Source organism: Antedon bifida, chromosome 8 (assembly GCF_963402885.1).
Source record: "Antedon bifida chromosome 8, ecAntBifi1.1, whole genome shotgun sequence".
In the NCBI taxonomy this organism is placed as follows: Eukaryota; Metazoa; Echinodermata; class Crinoidea; order Comatulida; family Antedonidae; genus Antedon; species Antedon bifida.
Genome location: NC_136233.1, coordinates 10,619,949 through 10,638,653, shown reverse-complemented (window position 1 = coordinate 10,638,653; position 18,705 = coordinate 10,619,949). Strand labels below are relative to the sequence as shown.

General features: G+C 34.5%; 1 protein-coding gene across 1 annotated transcript in view; it reads right to left on the bottom strand.

Moving 5' to 3' along the window:
• The window catches only part of LOC144849810 (cystine/glutamate transporter-like), a 62,721-nt gene extending 44,276 nt beyond the window's left edge, over positions 1–18,445 (bottom strand). Inside the window, exon 1 of the mRNA XM_078706882.1 lies at positions 17,599–18,445. Coding sequence (XP_078563008.1) covers positions 17,599–18,082 — 484 coding nt within the window. The 5' untranslated portion in view covers positions 18,083–18,445. The remainder of the gene's footprint in view (positions 1–17,598) is intronic.
• Positions 18,446–18,705: the final 260 nt, after the last annotated feature.

Genomic DNA, 18,705 nt, shown 5'->3' with positions numbered 1-18,705 from the left:
CCTATTAGGTTAAGGCATAAACTATAGAGGGCGTGCATATATCATGAATATTCATGATGCATGCCTGAGCCCATGACATCATACTTGCAAAACACACTCTCTGTGTGCAAGTTCGCAGTGCAGATCGGAGTATACTGTACTCTTTTTCTTTTTTTTTTAAAGACACTAGACCTGCAATTTTTGACGTTTTGTAAAAATAACGACAGCTTCAGACATTCCGCTCTTTATGCCCGTTATACCCTATATTGCGTCATTCATAAATATTACCCAAGAATATATAACAGATTATAACTAGCGCCATCACAAAACTTTGAAAATACTGATGACGGTCTTCCGCCGACCGATTTTTACGGCCTGCACTGATAATCAAATAATATAATTGGAAAGCATATACTATTGCATAACAAGAAACTTAAGTTATAAGTATCATGCACGGGTATATTACGATATAATGTATTTGATTTCAAATACATTTAAATATCAGTCATATTATACTTCAAATAGATACGAATACATCTCAATATCATTAAATAATGTTACACATTCTAGTATATAATTTCCGATATTTTGGTTACAAAAACCTATGGAAGCATTACGTCACCCAATTTTTGTTCGTGATGCACTCACCGTGTATAATTTCGGTGATAAATGTTATATCACTCTTGTTGTACCGTAGTTTAAAATAATACCGCCCTTTCCAACCATAGAGATACATTTTTTACATACACGTTTTACCTTCATGTCGCTTTTAATTGGCCTACAGGAAATTAACTCTGTCTTTGCCACTAGTTATTACATACGGCTTGGTTATACACAATTCATTGATTTGCTTTACAGGACCTGTTGGCTAGTTCAGCAGATGATAGTTGAACCTGTCTGTTTTTGAATTAGTTCAGGACAGGGACACTATTACTACAGTATCGATGTATAAAATGCGTCAACGACATACAGAGCGAAGAGTTAGTGATACCAATAAAACGGTTACCTACTGGAAAAAGCCAAGATGAACAATGTGGAAGGACATTTTTACTGTCAAAATAATATGACGAACGCGTACGTGTAACTAACTAAATAAATAAATGATAATAACAAGTTTTTTTATCTAAGATCTTCGACGAAAATGTAATTAAACGGATCCTGATCCTGATATCAAACTTTAAACCTTCTATATTGTATTGACGATAACATGGAAAATGATGATGGTTAGAATGACGTCATAAGTGTGTACTAAATCGGTTATACGATTAGACCCAATGTTAAGACTTTACAGAGTTGCATAGCTACGGTAACACAATACTCTTATTCTCGTCGAGTGGTTTAGCCTTTAAAAGAGTAATGTTAAATAGAGTCGACAGAACATCTGATCAACAAGTGATCAAATCTATATAAATGGCCTGCACGAAAGGAGAAGCAAGATCAAAGGAAGACTGCCGAATGTCGTAATCAGCATTATATAGTTAGTGCATTAATAGGAGCTCATGATGTGATTTCTTATTGAAGAGGCCCGATTAGGAATATTCATAACATCGACAAAATCTGATACTTTGGTAATTCTAATCCCCATCTTTTCCCATAACACATGATTTAATCAACGTTTCAGACAAACAAGATTTTCTCACTGTTTGAAATTTAAATGAGAAGAGATAAATAATAGATTTTTTTTTCTTGTTATGAAAACAATGTTTGGTGACGTCAAGGTTTTCCATCGCCCTCTATTACTGATTGTAAATGACTGGCTGCTGTTATCCCTTGTACGCGACGACCGCACATTGATTTGAATGAACTTTACGCGGCGATGTCAGCTGTAAATTAAACGTTTTACAAATCATCCATCCTGCTATTAATTTACTAATGACTATCTAAGCAACTATTGAAAAATGGAGTTAAATTATATATTCTATATTAATTCAGTCGAGTCAAATGTTTAATATAATGTATTGCCATATACATTTGATATATTAATATCGCTATCATTTATACGGTAGTGGTTGTATTTAGTTCATTCAACAGAATCTAGATTTCTAAGCAGCAGGCCTACACATCACCATTATAGCACGCTTAAATGCATCATACAAGTTGTTTTCAACAGGACAAGCTAACTAAACAATTTGAGAATGTTGTGCCACATGATAGGCCAATAAACCGAAAATCAACATGTATAATTGTTCACTTCTGATAACAAAAACCCGAGTGCCGCATTTTAATATGGTTTAGCTTTTGATATTCGATGTATAATGGAAGCGGTGGAATTTGTGCTGATGTACTGTAGGGTGGCTCCTTCTCACACCGCCTTATCGTCCCTAGTATTTTCATCTAAGTAAGCCTACTCATATGTACAGCTGAGTTGACTGGGAGTTGTCAGGAATTGAATCCGGGTCTAGTGACCACTCGGCAATTATTATTTTGTAGTCTTTAAATGGCCAGAATATTTTCATGATTTGAAAGTTCTTCTATTCATTAAAATATTTTCTCAACTCATTAATAATATTGATAGCCCAACTAAAATTCGTGCGTTCAAGATCAAGATATGATTTCAAAATTATCAAAATGTTTCATATTATCATAAAATAGACTAAAGATAGTAACATTCTGCAACGATGCATGCATTCAGGCCTGAGTGCATACCAACGTTTCTCGTCAATACTAAAAATAAAATTTGTCTTAAGTTGTTCCAAATCGATTGCATTTCTGTCATTTTTAAGACCGACAATTTTTCTTTTCTAACGTCATATTCTAGCTCTCATAAATAACTCTTTTTTTATAATGGAACAATCTGGAACAGTATTTTAGGAATTAGAAAAAAACAGTTGAATACTCCTACTTCCTTTCAGCAATTATTTCTATTAAATTGTTATTTCTTTAAAATTGAAAGGGCAAATATTTGGAACGTTAATGTAATTTTAATTACTGTAGTCTGTTGACGCTGAAATCTATAAATAGCTTAACTGTCTCTACTTACATGGATACCATGTGATGTGATACGCTACTTATTCCATTCATCACAGTACAAAATATACTGTAGCTTTTAGCAATGACAATAAAGTGGTGTTGTGAACAAAATTATGCCCTACTTTCTGCACAATGTTATTTTACAATGCTCTCCAATTTATGCAAATTGTCAAATAATTTATATACCTGTATTATGCAAATGTTATAATTTGTATTGGCAAATTTCATAATTTGTAGGCCAATATGCAATTTCATAATTTGTATATATGTAAATGTAAATGTTTTAATTTTTATATTCAAATGTAAGAATGTGTATATGCAAATGGAATAATTTGTATAATATATGCAAATGTGAAAATGAGCATATGAATTAAAATATCATAATTTTGTATTTGCAAATGTCGTAATGTGTATGTAAATGGAAAATACAGCAGTCTCATTTGTATCACATGTGGTGCGTGTATCATGTAAGGGTTAAGTTATGGATACTGCTACTGGAAGATACAAGTGAAACACTTGTGACCTAGTATTACCAAATATCCCTATGATACTGGAGAAATCTAGATACAGTATTGAGAATCAGGTGAATACGGTATACCGTCAGAACAATTAAATAATTATATTAAATGTCAATGATCATTTTGATTGTAAAGGTCATAGGCAGCAGCAGATGCACTATTAATGGCTACCAATACTCATCATTATTTTACTTATTGAGACGTGTATGGTTATACGCTCGTAATTAACCAACTAACATACGACAAATAATTATATGAGGTTAATTAGATTCAATTGATTTAATTGACTATCTCTAACTTAAACATTTACATAGACACGCCATTACGAAGTGGTTTTAATTGCTCTATTATAATGAAAACGCTGTGTGCTCAAACCATGCAGTGGATTGGACTGGCAGTACGTACACACATTTTGTTTCTTTTCATTTCATGCGTACATCTTCTCCCTTTTATATTTCGTGGTTTTAATGTTTCATGCCGTCCGATCGCCGACATATTTGATTATAAATAGAGCATAGCGTTTAACTGAATGACGGGTAATTTAAAACACGTGATACATTGAAATAATCAGACGAGTTGGTAAATTATACGCCCGATTGTAAGTCCATCTATCTAATCTACTATAAGTTATATATAACTTAGTAAGGGTAGACTATATTAGCCTATAATAAACTTGTATTTGGTACTTGGTACTTGGTTTGTTTTCTCCTGAATCTTCCATGAGGGAAATTAACTAGGAGGTCTCTGTGAAGGGTATTCCATGTTGTTAGTGTATAGTTAGAAACTAAGAATGATTGGTGAGAAGGTTTAGGGATTGACAATGGGAGCTAACTTTATCTATTTAGTTTCTCGGTGAAAAATACCTTAAAAATAGGCCAACAAACAAAAAAGTGTGTGCAACGCGTTAGGTCTGAATGTGCGACGGAAAAACCACTGTATCGTGCACTGCTTAGTGAAAAATACGAAAAAAAGTATCAACAATTTCCCGATTTGCGCGATACAGTTGTTGCCGCGTGTACATACGACTACAACGGGCGCCTTATTACAATCTATACATCTAGAAAATATGAAAAACGTATGAAAAAATATTTCCCCTTGCGTTATTATATTTTGTATTGTTAAAATCACGTAATTCATTATTCTTGTTCAGACAACACAGCAGCATAAAATATTTTATGTGGAATCATATACACATTATTATTACATGCGTAAAAATATGCCCAAGTATCCTTTCCGTTTTTACTGGTTATTTCGTACTACGAGCCTTGTATTTTTCTTCTATTTCAACGATTGAAGGTATATTATACTAATTGCACGACCAGTCTTTTGTAATTAAAAGCACACACAAAAACACTATATAGCGACGGAACAACCACTATATAGCGTATCGTCCATAGCCTATAGAGCCATTAATTCAAATGCATTAACTAACTACAGTAGGCCTACATATGGGTGTGGTTTGAAAGTATACATGCTTGCATTATATTTTCTTTTGGTGGAAGTCCGACAGTTCTAGCCTCGTTGAAAAGAGCAGTTAATCTTTCAACTCATGAAATATTCTCCACATTCAAGTCATAAACATTCATTATTGTATACAGATTTCACTACCGATATTATCCACAAGTGTCACTATAAAACCAATCACATCCGTGCTTCTACAGAAGCGCTTGATATTTGTCTAGAGACGGTGGCCAAATCCCGATGATGTAGGCTACGATTATTTATTGGTTTGCTTATTATGTCGTTAAACGAAAGGTTGGTCATCGCTCTATCTATGCTTTGTATGCATATAGCCTACGTTTCACGGAAAACGTATTCATTTATTAATAGTAATACAACAGTAATTATCTACGTGTGTTTCAACATAAATAATGTAAAAACATGAGTTCTAGTTAAGCGCAACCATGATCATTCTAAAGTACAGTAGATCTCCCAACTCGACAAAAATGAAATATTGGGAGGTTTATACACAACTATAATAGAGGGCACTGCAATAATACATCAAACCATAGAGGGCGCTAAGAAAAACCTAAAGATATTAGCGTCTAAAATAGTAAACAAAACACAAAAGCCAAGAGGTGCAAAATATGGTATCAACTCAATGTTTCACTTAATAAACAACGCATGAATTGATTATAAACAAATTCATTCATTCATTCAGGTGTCGTCTTCGATCCGAAGGTTGGCAATAATCATAAACATAATTACAGACCGATATTAGTATGTCTTTTCACTTATTCATATCTGGAGTAGTAGAAATTAGAAATTTATACATCGAAATGTTTCCTTTACCCAAAATATCGTATTTTAGAGCGCGAGAGACCGGGAGATGACTCGAAATATCTGGAGACTTTACTTATTATCGGATTGGGAGGTATGATACACAGTGCGCATTAAGCGTAATGGGTCTGCACGTGCGCATAAGTACGCATGATTGACCTCAACACGTTGACAATCCCATTTTGGCGGTTTTGAATCTGTACATTGTACATTGTATTGTACAGATACTAACTCAGTCGTCTGGAAGATTTGGAAAATGGATATTTTATACAGTGCTATCAATCAGCAGTTTAATTATTCGTATATAGCGATCTCTGACACAAATAATTGTTTGTGGAATGACTTAAACACGCCAACGAAGTACATCGAGATTCTGTTATAGGTTGTAGGTCAAATTTGGAACTAAGATGGTCAATTCATTCCATGCTTTCACAGTTCACAGATTATATAAAATGGTAATGTAGAGGCTACTCTAGCACGCAGAAAGTAAATGTTGCGTATTGGAAATGCTGTTCTTTCTGAACAATTACAGAGGTGACCGGATTGTTTGAAGTGAAATTCGCAACGTTTCTTAAAGCTTAGTTCCCACTAGCGACGCAGCGTAACGCAACCTACGCAACATAAGAAAATGCCCTTGCGCCCGCATGCGTGAAATCAAACCCGCGATGTTTGCAGCACTGTTGTTTCGTCTGTGCGTTGCGTTGCGTTCTATTGGGAACCACGCTTCACTGCTGTGTTGTGGGAATTATGCGATGGTTATAAAGCACGTAATTTATTAGGCTTATTATGTTTGTTATGTAATCAATCAGATAATGTTAGGCCCAGTACTTGCTATCATCGCCTACACGGTATTTCCCGCACAGTTGTTTTAGCCAGTCGTTAGACAAACATTGTGACTGTGTTGGAAACTTTCGCCGCTTAATCACTGGTAACATCTATACAATCATCTCCATTTATCAGCTAAGCAAATCTAAGTCAATATAGGTATATAAAGTGACGTAGGCCTATTCTTTACGAATTACTAAATTCTGGACAATAACACTATTATAAAATTACAATTAAATACAACAACTAAATAATGTTTCCATAGACAAGAATAACAAACAGTGTACTAATTATACCAGTAGTACCAGTACTTTAAGGTTGTTTTTCTGAGATTGTATTGTTTTTAAAAACAACTAATGACCAAATAAATGTTTGTTTCAGTATTTGCATATTCCTCTAATATGAATGAAATCGTTGAATTAATTAGTGTTTTTAATTTATCGTATAAACTAATAGATGAATAAGACACAGAGAGCGTACAGTATATACACATTTAACTAAGAAAAAATTGGTAGGCCTATATAATTCATTTGTGATGTCAGGTCCCAGTCACTATCACATGATCTATTCAGGTCCAGTCATTTACTTGTTTCCTATCCAATATTAGTAAACAATTGATTTATTTCACCTCACCATTAATGCTGGTGTACTCCATTGACACCGGTTTTGATGGTTTGTTGAACTTAATATAAATGTATATCTCTCTATGACTCAGTTATTATTATTACTACGAGTACTGTTTCCAATTTTTCACATTTTAAAGTGACCTTTAAAGATAATTTTTTTGTTTACATCGCTAGTCTACTCCATGTTTCGACCTTCCTGTTTAGTTTTGTGTGTGTCTGTGTAAACAAAACCAAATGAACCTACCTACTGGAAATAACAATGATAAACAAAACCGATTAGATAATCAAATTTTTAATCCTTATTCATCATATGATAAACATGAACAAAATCTCAACCCAGATTCCTATTTTTTTTCTTCCAGCCAAACAAATTGTGAATACTACCAACCTGAACAAATCGCCTGTCTAAGTGAAAGTGACAATCATAAACAAATATTTTCTTCCCTCCATATCAATGCCCGAAGCTTACTACATAATATAAATAACATTCAAATATTATTAAAATCCCTTAACCATAACTTTGATGTAATTGGTATTACAGAAACTTGGTTAAAGGATGATAATCCCCTAGCACAAATTGAACACTATTCCTTTATTCATAAGAACAGACCTGGGAGGGCTGGTGGAGGTGTTGGCTTTTATATCCGAAATGGTATTAAATTTAAAGAAAGGGTCGATCTACTATCTGATAGTTCCGTATACGAATCACTTTTTATCGAAATTGAAAGAAAATCTGGGAAAAGTATTATTGTTGGTGTCATCTACAAGGCCCCCTCTTTAGATGCAAATAACTTTACTGAATCGTTTGACGCCTTATTAAACAACTTGTCCAGTGAAAACAAACATATTTATTTATTGGGGGATTTTAATATTGACATTTTAAAACATCAGTCCAATAATCAGTCAAGACACTTTGTCAACTTACTATTTAGTAATTTCTTCCTTCCTTTAATCCACAGACCCACCCGTATTACACAAACCTCCTCAACGTTAATTGATAACATAATTACCAACAATATTGAATTCCCTAATATTAATGGACTGATCTACAGCGATATTAGTGACCACCTACCAATTTTTAATATTACATCACTTTCTACCAATTCACACGACAAATGCCCAAATTCCCCAAAATCATTTCGTAAGATCAATAACACCACCATAAATAACTTTAGAGAAGAACTTGAGAGAGTGTCTTGGACCGATATTTATTTAACTGACGATCCTACCCCTGCATTTTCCTCCTTTGAAACAAAATTTAAACAGTTATTTAATAAGCATTTTCCATTTGAAGATCGGGTTAATAAACATAAAAAACTTAAGACTTGGATGACCAATGGACTCATTACTTCCGTCAAACATAAACATAAACTGTACTCTAAATCTCTCAAATTCCCAACTAATAGAAATATAATTGAATACAAAAAATTTCGAAATAAACTAAATTCTGTAATAAAAAAAGCTAAAAAGGATTATTATGAAGATCAATTTTACCAAAAAAGAGATGACATTAAAGGTACTTGGAAAATTATAAACACCTTAATTAAAAAAAGTGTAGTGAGTGATCACGGTGAATCTGTAATTGACTGCGGGGGTAATCTTACAGATGACCCTACTACCATTTCCAACCACTTTAATAATTATTTCGTAAATATTGGGCCTAATCTCGCATCAAACATTAATACTTCTAATGTAAACTATAAAACTTATCTTCCCCCTCCTATCCTTAATTCTATATTTCTCAGTCCTGTTATCAGCGATGAGATAATCGACTTAGTTAAAAATTTCAAAAATGACAAATCCCCTGGCATTGATGATATAAGTCCATCTATTATCAAACAAGTTATTCATCAAATATCAGATCCCCTATGCTATATTTTTAACTTATGTTTATCAAACGGTTTCTTTCCCGATAGTCTCAAGTTAGCAAAAGTTACCCCGATCTTCAAATCCGGTGATAAACACGACCCTGGAAATTACCGCCCCATTTCAGTACTGCCAATCTTCTCCAAAATTCTTGAACGTCTTATTTATGACAGAACATATACATTTCTTCAGCAGAATAACATATTATACAAAAATCAATTTGGCTTCCGTAAGGATCATAACACATCTATTGCACTTCTTAAATTAACAAACGAGATTGTACAAGCATTTGAAAAAAACAAATTAGCAATTGGCCTTTTTATCGATCTATCCAAAGCATTTGACACAATAGACCATGATATCCTAATGACAAAATTATTTAATTATGGAATCCGTGGCCCTGCGTATAATCTTTATAAAAGTTATCTGACCAACCGTTACCAATGCACTAAATTTAAACAATCCATATCCGATCTCCAACCCATTACATGTGGAGTCCCTCAAGGATCCCTGTTAGGCCCTCTACTGTTCTTGCTATATATAAATGATATTTACCGATCCTCAAATTTACTTTCATTCCTTTTATATGCAGACGATACCACCCTCCTATATACTGACACAAATTTAGACTCGCTCCTTAAAGTTACCATTGATAGCATACCCAGCATCCTTGATTACTTTTCTGCAAACAAGCTCTCCGTAAATTTTAAGAAGTGCAATTTTATGATTTTTCGGAATTCGCCCAAACCACTAGTAGGATGCCCAAACCAACTCCAGTTTGGCACTTACCAAATACCATTAGTGAATAAAACAAAATTTCTTGGGGTCTATTTAGATAGTAGATTGACCTGGAAAGCCCATATTAACGAAATCGAAAACAAAATATCTAAAAGTTCTGGTATTATTTTCAGACTTTCAGCATTTATTCCTCAAAACATCCTTCGTACTATATATTGCTCCCTTATTCTTCCTTATCTCCACTATTGCAATATTGTCTGGGGGAACACTTATCCGTCGTACCTAAACAAACTTCTTTTACTACAAAAAAAATGTATTAGAAACATTTCAAACTCGCCTCCAAGAGCCCACTCAGATCCGTTGTTTGCATCCCTTTCCCTTTTAAAAATTTACGATATAAATTGCCTTCAACAATGTATTTTTGTATACTCTTGGTTAAATTCCCTAATCCCCGCTCAATTTCAACCCCTGTTCAAATTCAATTTCAACTATCATAGTCATAACACAAAAACCTCAAATAAAATACATATTCCATTACACAAAACACTATCTTTCCAACATAACATTCAGTTTTCAACAACTTACCCAAACACATAACTGAATCGCCAACAAAAAAACATTTCACTTTTAAGCTAAAAAGGCATCTATTATCCACATATAATCACTGAATCCTAAATAATATTAATTCAAATTTCATTGATATTTTCAATCGGTTTTTTTTGTTTACTTTGGTTTTTTTTATGATTTTTTGATTTTTTTTATTGTTTGGCAGCCCACCACAAGTTTACACTTTCTGGGGTTCGCCTCTCTTATTTAAAATTGTTTTTTACAAACACTGTTAATAGAAAAGAGAAGAGAAATAAATGTTCTGAAATGAAAAAATGAAAAAAACTGTGCTGTCAATGAAACAAGGCCATATGCATGGCAGCAGTCGCGTGCTCAAGTTAGTTTTTATCGACCGACCGACCAACCGACCGACATAGTGAGTTGCAGGAAAAAAAACGGGAAAATAAAGCACGAACGCAAAACCTAGGTAGATTTTTCGTAATTATCATTCAATTGTTTTATAACGTTTTCAACGATAAGAAATAGAAATAGTCAAAAATTATATATTTATTAGATAAAAAAAAACTGGCAAAGAAATTCAAGACATGAGAGAGACAGCTTGTTAAAAGTATGTAACATTTATATTATATTTTATTAGTAATTGAATAAAAATCGTAAGGTATGCCTCGGTATAAAATGTCGGTGTAAAATAAAAATAAAGCAGTGAGCGCAATACGTAATTCGATCATTTACGTTTCTGATTTAGTTTTTTTTAATAGCACAATTTGTGCAGAGACTTCAATTATTAATTTAATTAATCATTTTGCATAATTTCTTATTCATTGTCTGGCATTTAGATTCGAGTAATAACAACTTGTTCTAAATCCATTTGAACAACAATGACCAAATTACCATTCATTTACAAACCATTACAATTCGGATATGAATAGTTTAGGGCTATTCATCAAAGATCATAATATTAGTGAAAACTGTAAGATAGTTACAATGTTCATAAATGATGAAATGATCAGAATGTGTCAACAAAATCCTACTTCTTCCTGACGTGTAATTGAAAAACATTTGAATTGTTGTAAAACTCCATTTGGTGATTGGATGAATGAATTCGTTTATGACTATCCTTGGTAAAATATATATAAATAAAGAAGGAATTCGAGGCCCCTCATACTTTCCCAAACCTATATGAACGAAATCATTTTCTTCGGTTAATTTTACTCTTGGAAAGACAAACGCATCTTATAGGTCACACGCGTCAAACCTGGACAGAGACTCGAGGTTGCCGTGCATCAACATTGTAATAGCTCTTGCCTAGAGGCTTCGACAAATACCGAGGTATCTATGTGTGTATTGGGTTTCCTAATGTACATACAACGACTCTATAATGATATCAAGAAATAATGAAACTGACATTGATTAAAGTATCGCACAATGCATGCAGAACGCTAATAGCTTAGTTAAAATAAATCTTAATTGTATATTCTAGACGCAAGCCACGTCCTTCTGTTTACCTTCTTTAACGTACACTCTCGTATGATGTTAATTCAGGCGCTTGTCCTTTCAATACGTTTTGTAGACGTTTCCCCACGGGCAGCTACACATGTGTCTATCCAGGCTGTTTGTGGATTTTTAAAATATCAACATCTCCCTACCTAATAAAAAACATTTTAGCGACTCTGCGCGGTCACAGCGCGCCTTATCTAAATCGTACTCCTTTTAAATAGAATACAAGTTTAAATTGTGTATCACTACTATTTAATACGGTATATCAGTTGTCTAAGTATTACTACAAGAAATAATGTATGTATATGTATGTACATCAGTAGGAGAAGAAATCATCATCATTAGACAAATCAGTTGCTGAAAAGCTGTCCATGCATGAACCGTGGTGAAATATAATCATTCCTACACTAGTAAATATAAAAGTAGTAAAACGAAATGTATCTATACTAAGTGTGTTACGGTGTATATTGCTATACTAATACCCCAGTGGAGTAACCAACGATTAACATTCTAGCAGAATCACATGACTAAGCAAACGACCGATTAAAATAATATATTTGTGAAATATTGTCTTTATCACAGACAACCAGGTTTATCATTATTAATTTCCGTGTAGGCTTGCTTAGACCATGGTTAAATGCAATCCATTATGTCCATGCTTATAGTAGAAACAATACTGAGAACATTGGTCCGATTTATGTAAGCTTCCTGTCGCATACAGATCATCTGCCTCGCCTCTTTCCTCGGTCCCACGGACGCCATTGTATTCGCCTATATTAGACACTAAATTGATGAATCGGCCAAAGAAACATTACAATTTAAATAGAATAAAAATAGCTCAAGTTTTAGGTCCGTATATTGTGCCATTAAAACCAAATTCACCCCTCAATTCCAGTCTTTATAAAAAGGTCCTACCATATAAGGTAGTTTTAATTTACGGCGTAATTATCTTTTAGATAACATATCAAATATTTTTTCCTTTCTCAAATATTTGATAAGTCATGGCCTTCATGACGCAATATGCAAGGATCAAAATTTACGTTCACATAACAAATTAATCATTTTACGATCATAACAAATACATATTTCCAATGAAACGGTAATAAATTGTAAATTCCAATCGCATAATACACATCAAACTGAAATGATACAAATTTTCATTTAAAATGTCAAAAAATACTACAGACATAGATGAATTAAAAGGACGCTGATGAGGCGGAGGGGAGGGTATTTGAAGCCTACTAATATTTGTTTTGTCGATGCTTTTTGTGTGCAAGTTTTTAGGGACAATTAGTGGGGACATGTATACGGGATGAATGAACTGTTGTGCAATATACCGTAAATCTTCTAATTTTAACCCTGGGTTATTATTCTTTGATTGTTTTTTAGGGTGGGTTACTATTAGAAGGGGGGTTACTATTAGAAGGGGGGTTACTATTAGAAGGAGGGTTACTATTAGAAGGGGGGTTACTATTAGAATAGTGGGTTTCTATTACTAATCTTAAATTAGGCACCTGAAAATAGTAACCCACCCACAACTTTTCCGGTCAGCAACTCATAGCAAAAAAATAAAACAATACGAATAAACACATTTGGTTGAACTCTAATTTCATTTTATAAATTCAAAAACACTCACTCCCAAAATTAACATGCATTATCTCCTTATTTTTAAAATACGGCTGCATCATAAGTTTTTGTGACTCTAATTAACCCCTATGGGTTACTATTAGAGTAGTGGGTTGTTACTATTATAGATTGACTTATAAGGTGGGTTACTATTAGAAGGGGGTTACTATTAGAAGAGGATTACTATTAGAAGATTTACAGTAACCCTGGAAAACACGTATCAGGCTTTACCTACGTTCACACTGAATACGGATCCGAGTCACAACCTACTTCCAACACCATACCAATTGAGATCAGTCACTGAATTTCCTTTAACAATACAAATACTGTAGATATTTATTATCAACACCGGTATCTTTAATTGTTGGTAGTTGTTTTTTCCATGCACAATCGGCTACCCGGCTTTGTGTGTTTGTTGTTTTTTTATTTGTGCTTTTTTTGACTTTTTTATACGTAAATGTAAACATTGTTATAACCAATCCTATATGTTTTATATATTGATTGCAAGAATGCTTTTGATTTTAATTTGAATAAACAGCGGAATGAGTTAGGATTTTACATAGGCCTATAGGTTTTGTATGGTATCCAAACGCTGAACGGTTTTGTTCTTATACGCCCATTTTATATTTGGCCACATGATCTCAGTGTGAACGTACCATTATCCTTGTACTGCAACATGTAAATACTGTACATCACATATTTAATTTGTTTTAAGTTTACAGTTTGTCAATGCCTAACAAAGATGTAGGCCTACACACATCTTTAGCCAAGTTCAGAAGAAGTTTTGTCCAGGTTCGCGGGCCGGAGAAAACTCCGGGCTATAATGTTAAGATTTTCGATCACACTCAGGAATGAATGTAAACGGTTATCTTTAGACTCTAGACACATTTCTCACGAATTTGTAATCAGGACCTTTTTGAGAATAGCATCTAAACTTATTTTTAACTTATTTTAAACCTCTTTTACCTCAAAGACTCCAATGGAAATGAGTTATTGGTTTTATTGGACGATCCTGAACGAAATCACCTTTTCTCACCCATTTTATCTCTGTTATGAAATTTTAATGTATCATTGTTTTATATATTGCTGTTGTTGTTTTTAATACTGTTTTATTCATGAACCTTTTTATTTGTTTTATGTAATTTTGATGAATGAATTGGGCCTTACCGTATGTTGTCACTTAATATACATATCACGCATTTCATTTTTTTTCTGTCAATACCCCTTGCAGGCAAAAACCTAACGACAATATGTTACATTTTCCTTCATCTATATATTCTACTGTAGGCCTAAATCAAACAAGTTACTTCCTTCCAAGTCGCCTCCGTTTCATAATTCCATAACTGAACTATGATGTATGAATCCGAAAATGTATTTCTATCCATAAAACGATGTATAAATAAGTAGGACTTGCATCATAATTACACTACAAAATATATTTCACCGGACATACACTAATGTCGACCATTTGACATTAACATTTATAATATAAAATAATATGTCACGGAATAGTAATATTTGCAGTCCTGAAACATATTCCTGTATATAGGACTATCATATAAAAAGCACGCTTTTATTATAACTATAATAAATAAAAACCATGTCAGTAATGTCAAAATGCATTTTGATAAATATTTTTGTTATTTTTACGATTTATAAATTGCAGAACGTCTTTAAGTTTAGAAATGTTGACGTCTTATAAAATGATTTCAATTTCATTATCATTACCATCAATATAGCTCAAGATAATGTCTTTGTAATTATATTTCAATACTTTTTTTTCTTTTTCTATTTTAATTTATAATCAAACTATAATATATAAAAGCATTTATCTGCAAGATGTCACAAGGCATATCCGCGTATCTAGTGCATAAGATAATGTTTGTATTACCGACCTACATAGTTGTAGCTTTGGGTCGAGATATCGTAACAGTCTTTCAGCGATGTACAACCTAATATATGCGCCTTACATACTAAACACCATCATATTTACTATTCGTGTTTTTATATATCTGTACAGTGTATAATTTCATTTATTTCTCTTCATGATCATTGCTGAACGACTATATAGCCTCGTTATAGTGACGCCATAGTTTAGTAGTATCAGAAAAAGAGAAGTTCTTATTAAGTTATATGGTTGTCATATCGATGCAGTTTGTTACACTAAAAGCGTGGTTCTCACTGTATAAAAAACATAACGACAGAAAATATTCTATTTCGCATGCTTTTCATACGAGAAGTTATCACTGCAGAAAACGGTGTTGAATACACACGTCTACGTCACACGGTCTTCTACGTCAAATTACTCACGTTGCCCGAAAGTTCTTTTCCCACTATTACGCAAGCAACGCAAGGACGTGACGTGTACGCAGCGTATCGACGCCAAGTGCCATAATAAATGTAAATATAATATACAAGCGTGTCGGCGGCGTAAGCACGGTGCCGTGAAGGCTATTCAACTTTTCACTGAGTGTAAAGCTGGTATAGTAGGCTATTGTAGCTTACTTTTAAAAATAAAAAAAAATAGGTAGGAGGTATTGTTAGAAGGGTAAATTGTGGGATGTCGATTACAATCGTCAATCAACAATAAAGCATGATTCCCACTTGAACGCAAAGTAAGGACGTAAACCGTAACGTAAGCAAATTGACACGACAGTTCGAATAATCCATCGCTTTGATTGGCCCACGTCCTTGCGTTGCGTCCTAGTGGGAACCAAGCGTAAGTGGGCTGGTGTGCGCTATAATTTAGCTGGAAAATGCCTTGGATCTTTCAATTTGTGTTGCATGCTACTCCACCGTCTAACCAAGCCCCACCCCCACCTCCCTCCCTCCGCCAGTCAATATTACGGAGGAAATGGTCATTCCTGTCCCGACTGCTCTTATAGAAACAGCAGGGAGTTTGAAGCTAGATCCCCTCAAAGTAGACAAGTCGGCTACGCCTGAAGTATGATAAAATCAACAAATAAGGATGTAGATCTAGGCCTAGTTACTTCCAACACCGCTCACATTTTCTAGTGCTGTGCCGGCACGCTCCCCTGTGTGTTCAATTTTATATTGTCCCTAATTTATAATCGAGTTACTCTTTAATATATATTTATACTAGCACGTAGGTTTGGTTTAAAAAAGGAAATAGAAACTCGACTGCACGTTCAAATAAATAGAAAAATGTTCTGCAATTACATGTTTTTTCTTTATAGTTAAGCTACCACTGTGTAATTTGTTTTGACTCGAATTACCATCGCACATGCAATAAACTGGACATAATTATGCGTTTGCGCCGATCATTTTAAACTCCAATTTGTTTTAAGGCAACAGTGCAAGATTTTATGAATCGTATAATATGTTGAAGCTATACAATAATAGTAGGCCTATATACTGTGTCGTTAGGTAGTAGCTGTGATACAGTGTGTGCTGAGTTGCTGAATTGGAAACTACATGACTCTCGTAGTAAAAAACATAACAGGGATTGTAGGTGCCGAATTCACACTCTGCCAAGTAGTAAAGAACACAGAAGTCCTACTAGAAGTCTACGTAACATTTGTACTCTCTTATAACCCATCAAGCGGCGCTGTTCATGCGGCATGCCACATGGGCGACAGAGTTCGTTTCGTATTTTACGCAGTGCTCCGTTTCCGGATACCGACCACTCCCATTGAAGCATGTGGTTCCCACTTGGAGGCAACGGTGTAACAACGGCAATGAGCGCTCACTGGCCAGTGGCGGATGGTGTGTGGCGGGGGATGGGGCCTTACATGGCAAATTTTGGGTGCCGAAATTAGTGTCCTATCTTTTACATTACAATTTTCCTGCTCTGCATTGAATCCGCCTATTCTGGCTAAACACAGGGCCTCCGTAGGAAAAGGGGCATTAGAATTTGCTGAAAAGGGCTAAAACACCCGAAACCGACAGCGTTGGGCGACAAGGGCATAGAATTGTGCAACTACTAACGGCGTCTGTATGTTTAATGTGCAACATGTGTTGGTAGCTAACACGAGAAACATCTGTATATAATTTCATTTAATGTTTTATCCAGTGTTATTATACTAAAATGCATAGAATGTTTACGGTATAAAAAATAAATAAAATAAATGTACAGATTTACTTACAGAGAATAGCAGCAGCCAGTAACCGCACAGTCATCTGGGGTGTATCGCAGTTGCGGAAAAACGGTTCCGTAAGGTACGTTGCAAACGTTTTAGAAATGACTGCCCAACTGCCTGTTCGTACAGCTACAATTGATGTCCAAACACGTAAAAAGGCGACCATTGGGCCAAACGCTTCCAGTAAATACGTATAATCACCTCCAGATTTAGAAAATGTCGTCCCAAGTTCAGCGTAGCATAGGGCTCCTATAGTTGAGAATATACCGCATACAACCCATATTGTCAGCGACATTCCTATAGTTCCCGTATGACTAAGAATCCCCTTCGGAGAGATGAAGATTCCGGAGCCGATAATCGTACCGACGATTAGAGATATACTTACCGTCATATTGACGTGTCGTAACAAGACGACCAAGCTACTATCGTCGCTACTGTCGCTCGAGACCGTAGCGATCGAATCCGATCGCCGCATTCGTACGCACGGCATTTTACTTTAAAACTATTACCGCTACTATCTTCAGCGTGCCAATGGACTATCCTAACGTGTTTATCATCAAACAGTAGAATGCAGAATGAACATGTCAAGTTTACTTATTTAACAGATCAAATATATTCTCCACATAAGATGGGATAAGTAAATGAAGACTTTATAGATGCCAGATGAGATGTAAGATAGATGCGTCGTAAAATATATATCATGAATGCGGCTGAGGAAGTTTACTCGATCGATAGCGTTTGTACATATAATTCATTAGCGGTTAGTAAGCTCGTTTTTTCCTGTCGTGTAAATTGAGTAGTATGTATACGTGTAGCAACGACGAGTGCAATAACTGAATATGAGCAATTAAACACATGCGACTTCCCGGCTTTCCTACAACAGCCCGGCATCCAATAAGCAAATAGCGACAGGTATTGGCTTTACTACTGCAACGCCGATTGGTTGAAATACCATGCTGGTTTGACTGTTTGGGCGAATCAGGGAGGAGTCAATCGCACGCGGATCAGGTATCCAATACTAAATCAAAGCGTTTTAAAACAACGCAAACACATTTATGTTATATCAACTTAGATTAGTAGAACTTAGATGATAATATAATGGAAGAAAGTTTT